The 18,055-nt window shown below is 40.3% G+C and overlaps 1 protein-coding gene across 1 annotated transcript; it reads right to left on the bottom strand.

Annotated features, from left to right (window-relative positions):
• Positions 1-13,212: 13,212 nt before the first annotated feature.
• Positions 13,213-17,417, bottom strand: zic3 (zic family member 3 heterotaxy 1 (odd-paired homolog, Drosophila)). Its single transcript, XM_057850627.1, has 3 exons — positions 16,109-17,417; positions 15,685-15,848; positions 13,213-15,540 (listed from the first exon to the last, which is right to left on the bottom strand). The coding sequence occupies exons 1-3, from the start codon at positions 17,112-17,114 to the stop codon at positions 15,358-15,360; spliced, it is 1,353 nt and encodes a 450-aa protein (XP_057706610.1). The 5' UTR covers positions 17,115-17,417; the 3' UTR covers positions 13,213-15,357.
• Between the last annotated feature and the right edge of the window lie 638 nt (positions 17,418-18,055).

Genomic DNA, 18,055 nt, shown 5'->3' with positions numbered 1-18,055 from the left:
CCTTTTTGGTGTGGTGTGCCACTTTCAAATTTTCTTGTCAATCAGTGTGCCACACCAAGATTAATGACGCACATCTGAATTTTTATATCCAACAGAGCTGTAATTTTACTCCAAAGAAAACAACATGAAGATACGTTGAAATCTTACAACTACCATTCTTTATCAAATAACTAAAAAAATGAATGTATATTGTAGAAAATATCAAAACTTGAGCATCATCTTATGTAAACATATCACACACACACAACCCAGCAAGAAAACGGGAACAAGCGTGATTCTCAGTGCAGGTCTCTCACAGTACAGAGCGGGCTGTTTTAACATTCAAAGTCAGAACAGGCGACTACTTTGTCTTGTTCACTAACAGTGAATTCTATGCACAATTTTAGATTTTATTTAACAAATACAAAAGATGCCTACCTTAATGTGATCCCTGGCCCAGTCTTCCATGAATTTTCATGTTTTGTCTCATAGTGGCGTTTGACACTTGTTGTGTGACACACACACACACAACGCTCTTGAGGCATAATGCACAGAGCTAGCGGAAGTAACCAGCGAACCAGTTGTTACCGACAGTATGACCGGCTTACTAGTTAAGGGTGAGAAAAAGAGAGGCAGCGAAACAAGGTGTTGAGAGAGAGAGTTGTGCGAAGAGCGTCGTGAAAAGTGGCTGTGTTTCATGATGGTTTTAGTTTTATTAATAAAAGTCTCCAGCAAAATGCCATGCAACGTGTCACTGTGTTTTTATACACATCACCACTTCTCTGAAGTAAGCACCGGGCGAATTGACGACAACAAGCCACGTTAATCGCCTGTCTACTACACACAACGGTGCAGAATTGAAACCACTGCAATTACCAAAAAGTGCAATTGGTAACACAGTGTACTTCCGCCAGCTCTCTGATTGGTCAGCTTCGTGACATGTTAGTAGCATGGGCTGAATTAAACGCGCAGAGAAAAAAATCCGACAAGCGCAGGAGTCGAGAAATAGAGGAAGAGCTGGAGGTGTGCTCAAAATCCATTATTGCTCGCATATAACGCCACAGGCAGAGTGGGTGAGAGGGGCGGTCCCGTAAAGCCCCTAAATAACAGGGCGCGCAACTGAAAATGCCTTGATTTCCGGTAAAAAGGCGCATTGTAAATGGGCTCGCTTCCGCTATCCAAGCAGCTAAACATGAAAAGGTTCACACGCCGGATGTTTTCAGTAATCCTTTATGTCTCTCTTTCCTTTTTTGTGAGACTAAAACAATGAAAAAATACATGCAATCAGCAACAATGCTGCAAATAACAAAAATGCCATCCATATATGCAAACACAATTAGCCTGTATTCAGTAGTTCTTAATTAGAAATATCAAACACATTTCCCCACAAACATGCAACCTAATGACAATATAAAGAGTGAAATTCTCAATTTGACAACAAAATACTCACAGACGTTGCTCTAACAAACACAAATGCCACAGAAGTTGTGAGAGTGGAGCTGCCATGTAACAAACACACTGAATCACATTTGAAGAACTTCCTATTTGCATTTTTCTTTTACTGTTTTAGAACCAATACATAAAACGGCCACAAGATGGGGCGCTTCAGCAACTGATAAAGATACAACTGACAATAAACATAACACGCATTTTTTTTTTTTTTTTTTTTTGCCATGCGCTCGCGTGTCACTGGTTAACCCTTCGCGTGCCAGTGCTGACACGCGTGTCATAGGTTGCCGACCCCTGCACTAAGCAGTTGCATTTGATACACAGAATTCGGTTCTAATGTGCCGAGCGGTTACTTGCTATGCTATGCTACATTACATAAAAAAAAAATTTTTTTTTAACTTTTTTTTTTTTAGAACTTACGTGCTTACAAACTTCAGTCAGTTGATAACAATTCACATACAGATGCATGGTTATATTATTATTGCAAAATGACAGTAATAAAACAAAACCTATATACAATTTAACATGTAAAAATAATGCTATGCTCCATTACGTGCAGCACAGTACCATGCTGTGACGCTCCATGCCCCGCCCCTCCCAGGAGGGAGGTATTTCCTCTTCTATTTGTCCAATCTATGAGTGCGCCTTTCGTCCATGTGTTGCTACTCGAAAAGTTCGGTTGGCGCAGTATGAATGCTGAACTTTTTCAACAAGTCATTTGCAAGTGTTGCTGGTCGTCATGGTCTAGTGCCGGAACGACCGGACCACGGCACATCTCTCTGCGGACCCACGGACGAACGAAAAAAGGAAGAAGAAAAAAAAGTTTTTTTCAACATAATTTTCTGAACCGCCGATCTGTCGCTATGCGCTACTATTTTATCGCTAAATTGTTTCATTTTTAGTCAAATATCTTCCATGTTCTCACTTGTGTTGTCATATCTAAGACAACGATGAGCTGATTGGCTAAGAGAGACTGCATGGATGCGCTGATTGGCTGAGAGAGCGTGCATGGATGTGCTGATTGGCTGAGAGCGCCTGCATGCTACTAGCAAGCGTGGACGGACCGCAGCAGTGTCAGCAACCTCAAACACGGGTCACACCCGGCACTTTGCATTCTCTTTGTACATGCGCTCGTGTACTTTATTTTTCATTCAATGCCCCGGCACTCTCGCTGCATGCGGGCAACGTTCAAGATCACAATGTTAAGCAACGTTCACTAACACCACACATGCCAACAGTAGAAGACTGAATCGAACAAAATCTCATGCTCAAAGTTGACCAAGAGAAGAAAAGTGGACAACGAAAATCGCCGTTTCAATGAGGAATGAAATGACAAATATGTGTCCATTTTACCAACTGCAAGTACCAAACCTATGTGCTTAATATGCTTCAAGACAGTTGCTGTGATAAAAAGTGAAAATATGAAACGCCATTATGGTAAAGAGCGCAGCTCTTTTGAAGAGACGTTTCCTCCTTAATCGGAATAGAGAAGGCAAGAAATTAACAGGTTGAAGCAGTCACATCAAGAGTCAAGCAAGGTTAACAAAGAAGCCGTTCTCTGATGGAGAAATAATAAAAGAGTATGACTGAAGTGATGACAGCAATGTTCAAAGGGAAAGAAAAGGAGGAAATGCAAAATCAAACAAATCTCACTCTCAGACGCACTGAAGTACTGGCTGATGATGTGAGTAAACAGCCAAATGCCATTTCTCTCATTGAGCAGTGTTTTACAGTTAGTTACTGTCAATAATTGTTATGTTTGCACCTTAATGACAGAGCTTGTCATTTATGTTTTAGTGAACATGTACTGTACTACTTGCATGTTTTCTTTTTTTTGTCCAGCAATGTTTTCTTTTCAGTAATAAAATGCACTGTCAATTAGAGGTGGGAATCTTTGGGCACCTAACAATTCGATTACGATTACGATTCAGAGGCTCCGATTCGATTATAAATCGATTATTGATGCACCACAACCCCCCCCCCAAACCTACCCCCCCGACCCCCCGCTTTTAATTTTTTGTACACTAGTTCCCAAATTGTAAAAAAATCCTCTCAGACTAAACAAACTACTATTTCAGTATCAAGTTAACTGTTAAAAACAGTAAATAAAATACTGAAGTCCCCATTCTGTATCGGCAGCTTTAGACTACATTCAATTAATTTAATGTTGTGAATCAACCGTTAAAGTTAAAATTGCTTCCGTTACTCCATAATTTCACTTCTGTCTACTTTCGACGTGAAAGTTTTAAAACTGTTTCATATCATTTAAAGATAGATTCAAGTCAAGATTTTGCCGATTGGTTTTTTTTTTTTTAGATAAAAAGTAATTAGGTTCGCTACAACAGAGCGTTCTAGAGAAGTCTACTGCTTTAAGATGGCGCCTGTTTACTAGCGCGGGAAAGTCTGTGATTTCGCATCTAGTTCTTGGTATACGATCTAAAATGGCCGTCGTCTGTCATTTCACATCTAGTTCTAGATTTTTGTGATATCTACCATTGCCGTATGTTGCCGTATGTCTGTAGCAACTCGCAACTGGGCGCTGTTTGTAGCGGCTGACGGCCGCAGTCAGGTATTATTATTATTTTTTTTATCTAGCGGCATGAGTTGAACATGATATTTACTCTCGGTCCGTTCCTCATTGCGCCCTGAAGACCGCGCTGACCGTGTTTTATTTCAGCTTTACCTGGTATAATTCAATAATCGGAATTTGGATGTTTGTGAATTGTTCTCGAATCTTCCACGGCCGAATCGCGAATAATCTAAGAATCGGAAATTTCGCACGCCTCTACTGTCAATAGTTCTTGTTTGCACCTTCATGACAGATCTTGTCAATTTTTAAGTCAAATAATGTTTTGTTAATTAATTTTTATTTCCTTATAATTGTACAGTTTTTTTTTTTTTGTTTGGTCAGAAGAAAACCACCTGCAAACTGCCTTGTACTTGTACCGACATTAATAAATGGACCCATGCTTGTATGAAAAAAATAATTGTGGACCTTCAAGATTTGTATTTGAGGACCCCTGGTCTAGTGTGAAGTGCCCTAAAAGTAAACAAATTCCAGTCAATTGATGATTCTGCATTTCTCTTTTTCTCCTTTGCTCCATCGTAGTCTCTCCTTCTCTCTCTGACACACTTATATCTTAACTGTTTCTTTCGCTCTCTCTCCTCGATCTCTGTTTCTTTCTTTTTTCTCTCTCGTCTGGCTCTTGCGAAGATAGTTTTATCATGGACTGCTTTAAGTCTCTCTTTCTTTCTCTTACATCGGCACACCTGTACACAAGTGTTTCGATCTTTTCTCGACCTCTTTCATTTTTCTCTTCTCTCTTTTGCTTCGTCCCTCTGTCTCTTTCTCCCTCTCTCTGACACACACACGCCCATGGCCAGTTTATTCGCTGTCTCTTGCTCCTCTTTCGCACACACATCCAAAAGCTGACACTTGCACACACATACACGGACAGCAGTTTTATTCTCTCCCTCTCTCTCTCTCGTTCTCACTGTCTCTCTGAGACTATGTCAACACAAGAGAAGACGAACTACAATCAGAGAACATCTGCTTGGCTGTCTTCTCCCCCCCGCCTCACCCCTCCCACACACACACCATCCACTCTGGGGGCCCATTAGCGTGGGTGCGTGGGTTTAGAAATTCATCAGGTTTATTCAAACATTCCCTCCCTTGCCAGATGTTGAAGAATTAACGCTATGCCTCGAGATATGAGTTCATCTATCACTTGATGACATCATTTCTATAGCTGTGCTTGAAGTTGGATTATGACGAATGCTCTGCTTCTCTATTTCACTATAAAAGATACTTTTAATAAAAAAAAAAAAAAAAGTTGTCAAGATCACAGTCAAAAAAATCCTCAAACATGCACTTTTACATACGATAGTGATTTCAATTTGCAGTTAAAAATAAAAAGTCAACAAAATTCTAAAACCTGATAATAATTAAGGAGTGCTTGCTTCCAATGATTTTTGCTTCATTTGCTTATTTAGTGATTCGAGCTGACTTGAAATTAGGTTTTAACTTTAGTGACGTCATTTATTAAAGGTAGGAGGACACTTTCACTCACTTTCCTCGTCGTGCTGATACCTGTAGGCTATGTGCTGTATGGGCGACGGCATCAAAGGAAATTTCTCTTAATGGGAGGTGCAATAGAGGAATAATTGACCTCGCAAGACAAAGCCATTGTGCTAATGGCTTTACATGACAAAAAAAGAAAGCCACATCGTGGATTGAATGTATTTTCTCAGTGCATATTCAACACCCTGCTGGAGGTGAAATAAGCAAAGCTAATTGGCTGAGCGTGTCAGCAACTTACACAGTGTTAACTCTTTCTGTGCCATTAGGGGTATTTCCATTACAATTTTTCCCAAAATTAAAGTGACAGTTCAAAAATTTCGGAAAAGTATGTTTGTGACCAGTGTTGTCAGTAACGCGTTACTGTAATCTGATTACTTTCTTTTAGTAACGAGCAATCAAACGCGTTCATTTTTCTAAACCAGTAATCTGATTAAAGTTAGTTTCCTTAGTGTCTGTGCATTGCTATTTTGTTATTGCTTCATAATGTATGTAGAATGAAGAATACTGTAGTCATGTACGAAGAGCATTTTGAATTTAAAATGTTTTTTTCCCTTGGTAACCGATCATAGTTACTTTCTGTTTTGGTCACGAGTCACACGCGCTAAGAGTTTTAGGACTGAGAAAGACGACGTGTGCCTGTTGAGATGAGATGTGTGACAAACTGTTGATACGTGTGCGTCCATGAATGAACGTGTTTTTCCTTTATTATGGAGGCTACGTTGCCGGCCGTTTCATAATTATTCCGTTGCAATGGCAGGTAGTCGTCGCGCCTGCTCGTCCTCGCGAAGTCCGCAAGAATTGTTTACATCATATTTGTGTTACAGATTCATGTCGTGAAGTGATGTGTTCATTTAGCATTTTTGGAATTTGTTGCAAGTCCGACTGAGTGTAAAGTGCTTAGTTGCCGCCAGGTTTCGTGGTTTCCGGGTTGTACGCGCGCATTCGCACCCACCCCCACATTTGTGTTTATTGCACTGTGCAATTCATTTGTGTGTTTTTGAATATTGGGCACTCAATTTGCATTGTTTTACATCAGCACTGATATGCTGTTCACCCTAAACACTTACCCGATATTCTGAATTTTTGACATTAGGCTTAATCTTCGAGTTAGCGGGGGTTTAATCAGTCGGTGGAGTTGATCTAAACAAATTCAATGCAGCCTGTCAGTTATTTGTTAATTTCAGGGCTCCGGAGTGGCTAAGCTAGGGCGAGTCAATGCTGGTTGAAATCAACTCCATCGACTAATTAAACTCCAGCTAACTTCCCCTACAAATTCAATTGTCGGTTACATGAGATGACATTTTTCTGTTCTCATTCTTATGTTGAAGCGGCAAACGGAAAAAAGTTGGTAAAAAGTAACCAATAAATTACTTTTAAAGTAACTTAGTTACTTTGATAATAAAGTAATCAGTAACTACATTAATTTTTTTTAGGCGTTTTCAGTAATTAAATTACTTTTATAAGTAATCTGACAACACTGTTTCTTACATAGTGCGTTTCCATTAGAGGCTGTTTTTTTCAAGGAAGCTCCAGAAATCTCATGAGGTTACATCCCCGGGGATTTGACTGAAGGATGGATGCCCAAAACCTAAATTAGAAAAAAAAATCAGCTCTTTCGGTGTGACGGTCATTCAATAAATAAGGTATTTTTTTCAGTATAAGGAATTTTAATACAGATAGAAGCTTCCTTTTATTTTTATTTTACAACATAGTCTCCCAGCACTGTCACACACTTTTCCCATCTGTGCACAACCTTTCCTTATTCCCTCAGCGTAAAAATCTTTGGACTGATGTCTCAGCCAGTCACTCACAACGCTTTTTATTTCATCATCACTTTAAAATTTTGTTCCAATTTTTTCAGCTGAAACGTGTCGCACCATACACAGTTGACATTCTCTTATGAATTTCAACTGGTTTGCTCCCTTCAGCAACCAAAAACTTAATAACGGACTGCTGTTCCTGGAGCATGCCTCTTGGTCGTCCATCTTTGTTACTCAGTAAAACTGAAAGTTTTTTGTTGATCTGCAAAAGAAATTAAATCCATGCGAAAAAGAAGTAAAAGAGATAAAAGTAAGCTTGTATCTGTATTAGAAGTCCTTATACTGAAAAAAATCCATCTTATTAATTGAACGAACCTCTATTTTAATATCGAAACATTTAAAAAAAACATGAAAACTTAAAAAAAAAAAAAAAAAATTAATTACGATATTTGAGTGTTTTTTTTAAATTAAATTCAGTTTGTTTCAATTACCATTACCAATTAATCATTGGGAAATGTTTGTTTTACGAGGGCTGGTCATAACTAATCAACATTGTTAATGACAGCAATGGACGAAAAATCCATTTGAACTGGGAGGTTGTTCCTTTTTGCCATCTAAAGTCATTTGTTGTTAATCATGTAAAGATATAAGCTTGAATATGTGCAAATGGTCGATTTGTCGCGAACTCATGTTTAATCCAAGTCGGCTTGTGAAACCAACTAAATGCATGTATTATATTGCATTGTTTTCCAGAGTTATAATATTTAATCTTTCACTGATATGTAACCAGTCTTGATGGCAGTGTCATCATGTCACACCTTTTATCATTGTCCCCCCCCTCTCCTGTCTGGTTTGGAAACCACACCATCATTTTGGCAGTCAAATGCATTAACTACTAAGCCACTGCAGACTTGTAGGAGCCCTGTAGGTGCTTTGGGTGTAGAAGGTTAGGAAATGAGATCAATCCATCAATCATCTTTTTTTGCATAACAAGTACTGTATAAATACAGGAAAATAAGGTAAAAGACATGACTCAAACAAAAAGTAAAAATAAAAAGTTCCTATACTTAAAACAGTGTCGTGGCAGCTGAAGCTAGACTGTGCTCAGTAGTCAGGACACCTGACTGCTGTTCAAACTCCAGTTGGAGAAGGGGACCAGAAAAAAAGGGAGCACTATGACGTCACCACCATCAGATTGCTTACACAATGGCGTACCGCAAGCAACACGTCACTTCCGCTCATTAATATTCATGACATTAGCTACTGTTGCTAAGTAAGGACAAGCCACCGTTTGTCCCTAATAGGAAATGAATAGAAATCGTGTACGAAGGAGATGTTTACAGAGTTAAACCTACCAATTCTATCAGAAAATGATGTGCCTGGTGCCAAATTCACTGGCAAAGATGTGGAAGAACATAAAAATGTTCAGTTAAAGAGATGGCTTTAGTGTCGAAGGCTGAAAAAGACGAAAAAAACGAGCCGACCTAAGCATAGCTTTAGCTTTTTTTATCGACGCGATTGACAATGACATTCTCCTGTTTCAACAAGCTATCCTTTACCATCAGCCCTGTCTTTCTTATATATCCTCTGGTTGTCCTACGTCTCGTACCGTTCTTGGGGGTAATTTGGTTAGCTTTGTGTAGCGATCGCAAATGCTACTCAGTGACAGCCAACGAACACTTTAAATTTTTTCATTGATAACACATCTTTTAATCCTATAATATATTTACACTTCCCCCTTACTAAAGTTGTTTTTTTTTAATGTACAACAGAAACGGTAACAGTGGCAGTTAGATAACATTGTAATTCTTTTCAGGTCATTCATTGTCAGACAGAAGCAGTACAGCACAACGTTACGCTAAAAAAAAAAGTTAAAAATATAAAAATGGCTTACCTCTTTGTCCTCTGAAAGACCATGCCAACCCAACATAATTTTTACTGCATATGAAACGTGAATGGATTCGCCGTTGTTGATTCGGTCTTCACATTTTTTCCTCTCGAGTTTTTGGTTTCCGGAAACATATGAAGAAAACATCCTTCATGTGTCGTAATGTCTAGAGTCGTTTCTACAAGTTCCAAAAAAGCAATGCGTGATCGGCATGTTTGTTTTTGAAAGATTACCGGAGAAAAGTAGCACTTTTTACGTTGGGTCTATGCGAGGGCGGGTCTATAATGTCCCACTTCGGCTTTACTTCCGCTTTACGATGCGACGTCACGGTCTAAAAATAGCCTGCGTGCGGTACGCCATTAGAGCTAAACGATATTGGGGAAAAAAATTACTTTGCGACAAGGGCGTAGGTTTGCATTGGGACGGTAGGGACAAAACACTACCAACTTTTCAGGATGCTCAAATTGTCCCCACCAACTTTTAAGCAACCTTATTTGTGTTATATAATGACTTCAGTTATATAGGCCACTTAAATTGTCTTCCCATATGTTTTAATTGTTGTAATTGACCCCACCATTATTAAGTGAATTATTTTCATTATGTTCAGACTAGGGCTATCAAACGATTAAAAATTTTAATCGAGTTGATTACAGCTCAAAAATTAATTAATTGTGATTAAGCACAATTCAAACCATATATAAAATACATATGCCATATTTTTCTGTAAATTATTGTTGGAATGGAAAGATAAGACACAAGACGGATATATACGTTCAACATACGGTACAGTTTTAGTTTATTATAACAATAAATCAACAGTTTTAGTTTATTATAACAATAAATCAACAAGATGGCATTATTAACATTCTCTTAAAGCGATCCATGGATAGAAAGACTTGTAGTTCTTAAAAAATAAATGCTAGTACAAGTTATAAAAATTTTATATTAAAACCCCTCTTAATGTTTTCGTTTTATTAAAATTTGTAAAAATTTTCAATCAAAAAATAAACTAATAGCTCACCATTGTTGATGTCAATAATTACACCATGCTCACTCATGGTGCTGAAAGCCATAAAATCAGTTTGACCCAAGCGCCAGCAGAGGGCGCCAAACACAAAAAAAACAAGTAACAAGCAGACATTACCCTCTGCTGTCATTTTAATCTGTTTGAGCGGGGCATGTGCGTTAATTGCGTCAAATATTTTAACGGGATTAATTTAAAAAAATTAATTACCGCCCGTTAACGCGATACTTTTCACAGCCCTAGTTCAGACTTACATGTACCTCTTTTCACTTGCTGAATCTGCCGGTCCATTTTTGTACCCTCCTAAACGTATATCTGATTGGATGATGACTTGAAACACCCCCCCCCCCCCCCCCCACACACACACACACAGACATCAGATATAAAAAATATTAGGGATATTATAAGTTTTTTTTCAGCCAGCAGCAGCCACTGTAAGAAATGTAAAAAGACATCAATGTTGTGGAAGTGGGGAACACACCACTCATTTTGCTACTAAAAGTCCAAACTGCATCAGTTTCCATAACATTCAACTATGTGAACTTGCTAACCTGCAAAACTCGAGTAGGAAGCTGTGAGAAGTGTCCTACTGTATGTGTTTTTACTGTTAACGTTAATTAAACTGTGAGAAATGTAGTGAACCGAGTTTTACCCCCTTCTCCTCAATTTTACTTTTTATTTCATTTATGTGGTCTTAAAGCAGCCCACAGGAGCTTTCATTTTCTGTTGAGTTTGGCTGTGCTTGTGGACAAAAGCAGTAGTGTTTTACCTGAAGGACAGCTCCATTTTTATTTTTTGTTGCTATTCCTTAACCAAGACGTTTTTTCACTTATTTTTGATTTCTTTATTCAGACAATGTTGTCTTAAGACAAATGTTTCTTTTTTTGCATTCCTGGATAGTTAAGAGATGATTAACAAGCTTGTATTTATTGTGTATGTATAATATTTTATGTTCAAATAATGCAATTTTAAGTGCTGCTCATGAAATACAGACATTTTTTCTAGAAGTTTTTAAAATGTTTCTTTAGTAATTTTTAAAAAACAAAGGTTTCGAATTGAACAGTGTAGGCTGAACTAATACACATAAAAGTTAGTATAAATCAATACAGATTTATTTAGCATTGATCATTAAGAATGTCCCGTCCCCAGCAAAAAGTGTACATGCAGTTTATGCCATATCGTCCCTACCAATGTTGAGACCAAACCTACGTCCTTTCTTTGAGACTTATTGGGGGTTTGTGATATATTGCGATATATATTGCAATATTAAAACTAGAAATTTTTTTACCAGATGACTTGAATAGCTTTTTTTTTTAAGACTTCTGTTGACTAACCATGACCACATTGTATTCATATAATGCAATTTAGTCCAGGCTGAAGGGATTCATCTATGAATTATGAAGAGTTAGTTATACAGTAGTTATTAATTTGAAAATTAACATGTTTTGTCCCCCAGCCCCCAGTTTTTAACAGTCTAATTCTGGAAACCACAGCCGCAAGAATTTTACCATGAATTAAACGTTTTTTTAATTATATATTTTTTTACAGTGCAATAACATGATTATTTGAAATAAATAATGAAGTAAATAGTCTTGTCATGTCGCAAACCAACAACCTTTGTAACAATGCACCTAGACTTCTAATCCATGTTAACTGAAAGGGCTGATGCCATCTTTTTCCTGTTGAAATGGATTGGAATTCTGTCGCTGTCAATGCAATCAAAATTAATGAACCTGTTTTAAAGCCTTCATATTTTATCAACAATAGTTAATGAAAAGTTTTAATGTCATCTTGAAAAAAACTTCATCAACATACAGTGCGACATTAACTGATTAATATACATCAACCAATTTACATAACAATATTGAGTAAGTGCGAATTCCTGGTGGTGATCCACAGTATTTGGCCACACGTCACACGGTCACAGATCACTTGATCAGCTGCTTAAGTGCCTTTGCGCTTATTGTGCATCTTTCATGCAATCACAAATAATCCCCCCAAATGAATGCATGTACTGTATCACTGCATTTTGTTTTCGTATATTAATTGATTAACAAGTTCCGTTTATACGTTTATTTATGTATGGGGTGGGGTGTTGCAGCCTCGATTGCGTGACAAAGGGCGTTGGGGACCTGCTTGTGTCGGGTTATCCTCTTATAGAGCGCGCTTCTCTTCCGCTTAGCCAGCAAATACTCTTCACTGGGAGGAAGGTGGGGGCGTCTAGAGGGGAAGGGGAGGAGGTGACCAATCAATCCGATATCAAACTTCAGCACAAGCCGCTAAAACAGACCTGCACTCGTTCGCTTTCTCCCCCGGATGGAGATGAGGAGGTGGTGCCATCATCCGGGTACTTACTGTAGCGTACCCCCCTAAAAAATATACATGAAAAAAAAAAAAAAAACAATGCATTGCCATCATTTGACTTTCAAATTAATGCGTGTTAACGGCATCTTTACGCGCGCATTTGGTTTTATGCCCCTTCTAGTAGGGTCTCTCTTTTTTGACGTCACTGATAGGAACTTGAAATGTGCGACTAGACGAGCTGAGGAGGAAGCAAAGAGGAGGGGGAGGCTGAAAGAACAGAAATCAAAGGAATGATCGCGCTTGCGCAAAAGTGGGAGTAAAATGGGAATCTGTCTCAAATAGGCTGAGGATGTTGCTGTTGTAGTCACGCCATTTTAAGGAGAAGTGTCTGAATTTCATCCTATGACTATGGATTTTTTTTTGCCACTAACGTTGATAGACGTCCAATCAATTTCCATTGGGAATGGCTGATAGCAAATGATCTCAGACTTTCCAGTGAAAACGGATTGGACGTACATTGCCGTCAATGGCACTGAAACATAACTTCAAAGACAGCCAATGAGTTGAACTTCTCACATCACGTGAGATGAAGTGTCACGTCGCAAGCCAGGATACTAAAATGGCGCCTCCCTTGGTGTCAAGTTCAAGTGACTCCTTGCAGTCTGGTGCAAGCACATAACATGCTGAGCATAATAATAACAATAAGAAATAATCACCTGGAAGGCGCTTTTGCTGAATGTTTTGTTTTTAATTCCAGTCAAAAAAAAAAATCACATTTGCTGTGTGAAAAGAAAGCAAAAATACACAGTAAGCCCAATTTTGCCTGGTGGTCTTTTACAGGCTAAGGCATGAACGTGGGCCTAACATTTGCCTCAGTGTGGCACAGTGACACAAAATATTTTTTTTCTCCTCCTCCTCGAAATATGACCCATATCTCCCAGAAAGTGTTACAACATCACATTCTCGCTGTTTTTTGTTTTATACAGACGATATTTTCACATTTTTGCTCTGCGGATGAGGGGCGGGCATAAGAAAAAGTAGTTTGTCTTTAAATTAAGGTATATAAAATAGCATATAAAACATATACTCCTTAAATTATTTAATTAAATAAACGTTTTTTCCTTATCTCACTGTCACGAGGTACCGTTTTTTTTTGTACATTTTATTTTTAAAGTTAGTGCTGGTGGTCTGATATTGTTCTCACAATATACTTTGTGTCTGCATAATATTGAATTCTTGAGAATAGGTTACAATGCAATGCTGTAACTCTTTTTTTTAACCCCTCCAAAATAAAAGTTCCACATAAATCTAAAATTCCTTTCACTATTTTTTTACAACACAAAAAATCATCTTGACAAGTTAGTCCCACATAAAAAAACAAGCATCATCAAACTGCTCTAAATGCAAACACCACAACAGAGAACACGCTTATTTGCCACACAATTACGTCGAAAACAATGCAGGCTGACAGACAAAAAACTTTTTTTTTTATTTTCTTGTGACAGTTCCATTGTTGCCGATGCACACATTTAAAAACATACTTGCACAAAGACATTATTGGAACTATTCCTTTAAAATATAAAATAAAATAAATGTTGCATTTATTTGATTGAATGACTCCCAAATTTGAATTTCTGTCACCTTGATTTGGAAATCAGCACGCTTTTTCGTAACAAAGAGTGCAATAGGCTGAGTTATTTTTTTAATGCTACAGATTTGACATCTATATGTCTGATTCTAAAAAAGTAAAATATACAAAACCAAAGTTAAAATTTTGCCCTCTCACATAAAGATATCCACAGAACCGTTTTATAGCTTCTTAAACCTCTTTCAAGGTCACACATGTACATGTCAATGGTCTCTTAAAGAAAATATGGGGAATAGCTTGCATCATATATAGACAAATCCATCATATCCATATATAGACTATTTATTATTCGATGCAATAAGACACGTGTAGGCCTACCGGTTTAAAAAAAAAAAAAAAAAAGGAAAGAAAAGGAAAAGACAAAAGGATACAATCGCCATGGTGGAGCTTGTTGTTTTGTTGTTGTTTTAAGTGAAGCTGAGCCCAAACTGTACACTTGTTGTTAGAAAAAAACATTTCCATAAATATTTTTTAACGTTTCAGAACTTATACCCATAATTAAATTACAAATTGATAAATATGGCATCATGGATATGTATTTACAACGGCATATTAACAAAAGGCAACGTTATTATTATATTCAACGGCAACAATCGTAACCTAATACCACATTTCATTTTTTTTCTCCACCCGAAAAACGGACGTTGACAACAGATTCGACCCCATCAAACAAGGAAATACATTCACGAGTATAATATTTATTTCAGTTTTTTTTTTTTTTTTTGTATTCTTTTAAACTTTGTTCAAGTTCATGACAAAAAAGACTTTGGCACGTTTTCTTAAGACTGAAGTTCCAACAATCAATTGAAGGGGTGACAGAACACCCTTTAATCATATAAAACAGTGAAATAACCCTCCCTTTTTATTCTTTTTATTTTTAAATAACATTTTGAGAAAATACATGAAATGAAAAATAAATCATTTTTTTCTCCTGTATGGTTTTTTTTTTCAACTCAAAAGGGAAAAATAACACAATGACTTAATGTGTGTTCTGCTGTTTTCCTTTTATTTTCATTTGAATTCCTCCAAACTGCGGAATGAAAAGTCCAATTTGGGTAAATCCTGAGCTCGGACGCTTTCTTGCTTGTCCCATTTTGTGTGTGAGTGTGTTAGACTGAACGTGTGTGTGTGTTTTGAGAGTCAGGAAAAAAGTCTCAGTTGTTGTTGTTTTAAAATCCATATCCTCGCGCTCCCTCCACGTCGGGCTTCATTTGCTTTTCGTCCTCAAACGTACCATTCGTTAAAGTTAGGCGCCAGCCCTTCGCTGTGTCCAGACGTGTTTTGCACGGCTGACGGGGGTGTTTTTGTCGGGTCCTCGTTGGAGGCCGAGCCCAGAACCGGGGGTGTGGACGACTCGTATCCAGAACTTGCTGCCGGGGACGATTCGGACCCTTGGGACTCGTGGACCTGCCGTGAATAGGAGGAGGAAGAAAATTCATAATTATTGTTAGAATGAAAGTTTAAAACAAAACAACAAGGAGGGAGGGGCTATTTAACACATGTTTAATCGTAGCTAATGTATTTAAGGCGTCTAATGAAGACGTTAATTACCTTCATGTGTTTCCTGAGAGAGCTAGGGTGCGTGTAGGACTTGTCGCACACTTTGCAGATGTACGGCTTGTCCGACGTGTGCACGTGCATGTGCTTCTTCCGGTCGCTGCTGTTGGCAAAGCGTCTGTCGCAGCCGTCGAATTCACACTTGAACGGCTTCTCACCTGCAGGGAGGGACGCGCAAATCACCCAAATCATTCAAGCGCATGTTATATAACAGCGTAACCTGCGTTTTGTTTTCAGCCGCACAAGTGCGCTAAACGCTGCTTCCATCAGCTTTTATTTATTCATCGCGACTACTCTCACTTTAGTAAACACTGAAGCAACAGTTTACGAGTGGACCGTACACACACACTCGACAGACACGCGGTGGGAACGACAGCAGCACGTCTCTCACACACACATTTTATATAGTGGGTCTTACCCGTGTGCGTTCTTTTGTGGATTTTTAAGTTCTCCGAGCGGGCGAATATTTTCCCGCAGCCCGGGAAGGGGCAGGGGAAGGGCTTCTCGCCCGTGTGCACCCGGATGTGGTTGACGAGTTTGTACTTGGCCTTAAAGGACTTTCCCTCCCGAGGGCAGTCCTCCCAGAAGCAGATGTGGTTGCTCTGCTCGGGTCCTCCGACGTGCTCCATGGATACGTGCGTGACCATTTCGTGCATGGTGCTGAACGTCCTGTCGCACGTCTTTTTGGGTCTGTTCATCTGGTGCTCGTCTATCCACTTGCACGACAGTTCTTGCTTGATGGGCTGCCGCATGTAGCGGAAGAAGGCCCCCGGGCCGTGGTGGCTGGGCACGTTCATGCCCATGTTCATGTTGATGGGGTGGTTGTAGTTGTGCAGCTGTGCCGCCGCCGCCGCCGCACCGTACGGGTCCGTGCGCGGACTGGCCACCGGCCGGTACGGGTCTGCCCGCCCAAAAAGGTCCCCGCGCAAACCCAGGTGCATTTGGCTGTTGACGACGTGGCCGCCGGGCGACGGGTGGCTCACGCTCTGCTCGTGGAGTCCGGGAAAGAGAAGATGGCCCGGGTTTTCCGCGATACCCGGTGGCCCGTGGAGGCTCCCGGCCGAGGCGGCGAAGAGCCCGTGCTGCGCGCTCGGAGCGCCGGAGTCCCCCACGCTTCGGTTCCGGAAGAGAAAGTCCCGCGTGGAATTGAACGCCCCCCCGCCGTACGAGCCCACCTGACCGCCGTGCGCGTGTCCCAGAGCCGCCGCATAGCCGCCGGCTTGCGGGGTGAAGGCGGACGTCTGACCGGAGGCGATGTCGTGGCCCACGGGGCTGATTTTGAACGCCGCCGAGTGCGAGGACTCGCTGAACGGGTTGAGTCCCAGGCTCGCGTCCCTGTTGCCGATGTCGGGGTGCCTTGGTGCCCCGAAGCCGCCCACTCCTAGCGACGCGAACTGCGGACCGCTATCGAGAAGCATAGTCATGAGCGTGGGAGGGGGGCAAAAAAAAAAAAAAAAAAAAAAACTTAGGAGAAAAGAAATTTAAAATCCAGTTTAGCGGAGCGCACACGCTGCAGCCGCTGCGCCGAGATTTGCCGCACCGCCGGCCGGGAATCAAAATCAATGCCCCGAAATGAGCCCCCCGAAAACGGGGAAGAATCCTCTGCGAGACTTAGGAGGAAAACTCCCGTCGAGCGCGCTCCGTGAGAACCAGGCTCAAACTTCCCCCCCTTTCCACGCGGATGATGTCCTTGGACTGATAAAGTCAATCACTCACTCCCAGAACATAAATGAACTCAGGAGGCAGAGCTACGCCAGCCAATCGCGGGTCGACTCCCCGACTCACACGTGACCCGTAGCGAGGCCGCTAATTGGCCGGATTTCCAGTGATTGGCACCATTGCCGATTGAAGATGGCAGCTCGTCTCAGCCGACGCCTTCTCATTGGCTCTCGCCGGCGTTAGTTTGCAGGTAAATATGAGCCGGTGGCGCTCCGAGCGCCAGTGGGGGCACGAGCAGCCGGCTCCCCCCTAACTCACGCTCGGGGTAAGCATGTTGCATAACGGGGTCCAAACAAATTAATGGATGGATGGATCTATCTGTCTGTCTGTCTGCCTACCTATCTATCTATCTATCTATCTATCTATCTATCTATCTATCTATCTATCTATCTATCTATCTATCTATCTAGCTATCTAGCTATCTAGCTATAGGCATGGATTCAGAAAGCTGCTTTCTTGAAGCATCTTAAAAGACCTTTTTATGTGTGTGTGTGTGTGTGTGTGTGTGGGGGGGGTCTTCCAGCAAATCTCAATAGGGTGTAAGACTGAGGGGTGGAGGGAGTGAAGAAGAGGAGGGTGGGAGGGTGAAGGCAGACTTGTGCATGGTGGTGGTGGGGGATAAAAGACAGACAGAAAGATGGCAGTA

The sequence above is a fragment of the Corythoichthys intestinalis genome, chromosome 11, assembly GCF_030265065.1.
Source record: "Corythoichthys intestinalis isolate RoL2023-P3 chromosome 11, ASM3026506v1, whole genome shotgun sequence".
NCBI classification, from domain to species: Eukaryota; Metazoa; Chordata; class Actinopteri; order Syngnathiformes; family Syngnathidae; genus Corythoichthys; species Corythoichthys intestinalis.
The sequence above is the reverse complement of the archived record's forward strand: the minus strand, read 5'-3'. Positions and strand labels throughout refer to the sequence as shown.

What these genes read in the sequence shown, in the direction of transcription:
- zic3 (XM_057850627.1), bottom strand. Translation starts at nt 17,114, where the DNA reads ATGACTATGCTTCTCGATAGCGGTCCGCAGTTCGCGTCGCTAGGAGTG. An exon ending in CCACAAAAGAACGCACACGG is followed by an intron (nt 15,849 to 16,108) that starts GTAAGACCCACT and finishes CCCTCCCTGCAG; the next exon opens with GTGAGAAGCCGTTCAAGTGT. An exon ending in CTCTCAGGAAACACATGAAG is followed by an intron (nt 15,541 to 15,684) that starts GTAATTAACGTC and finishes TATTCACGGCAG; the next exon opens with GTCCACGAGTCCCAAGGGTC.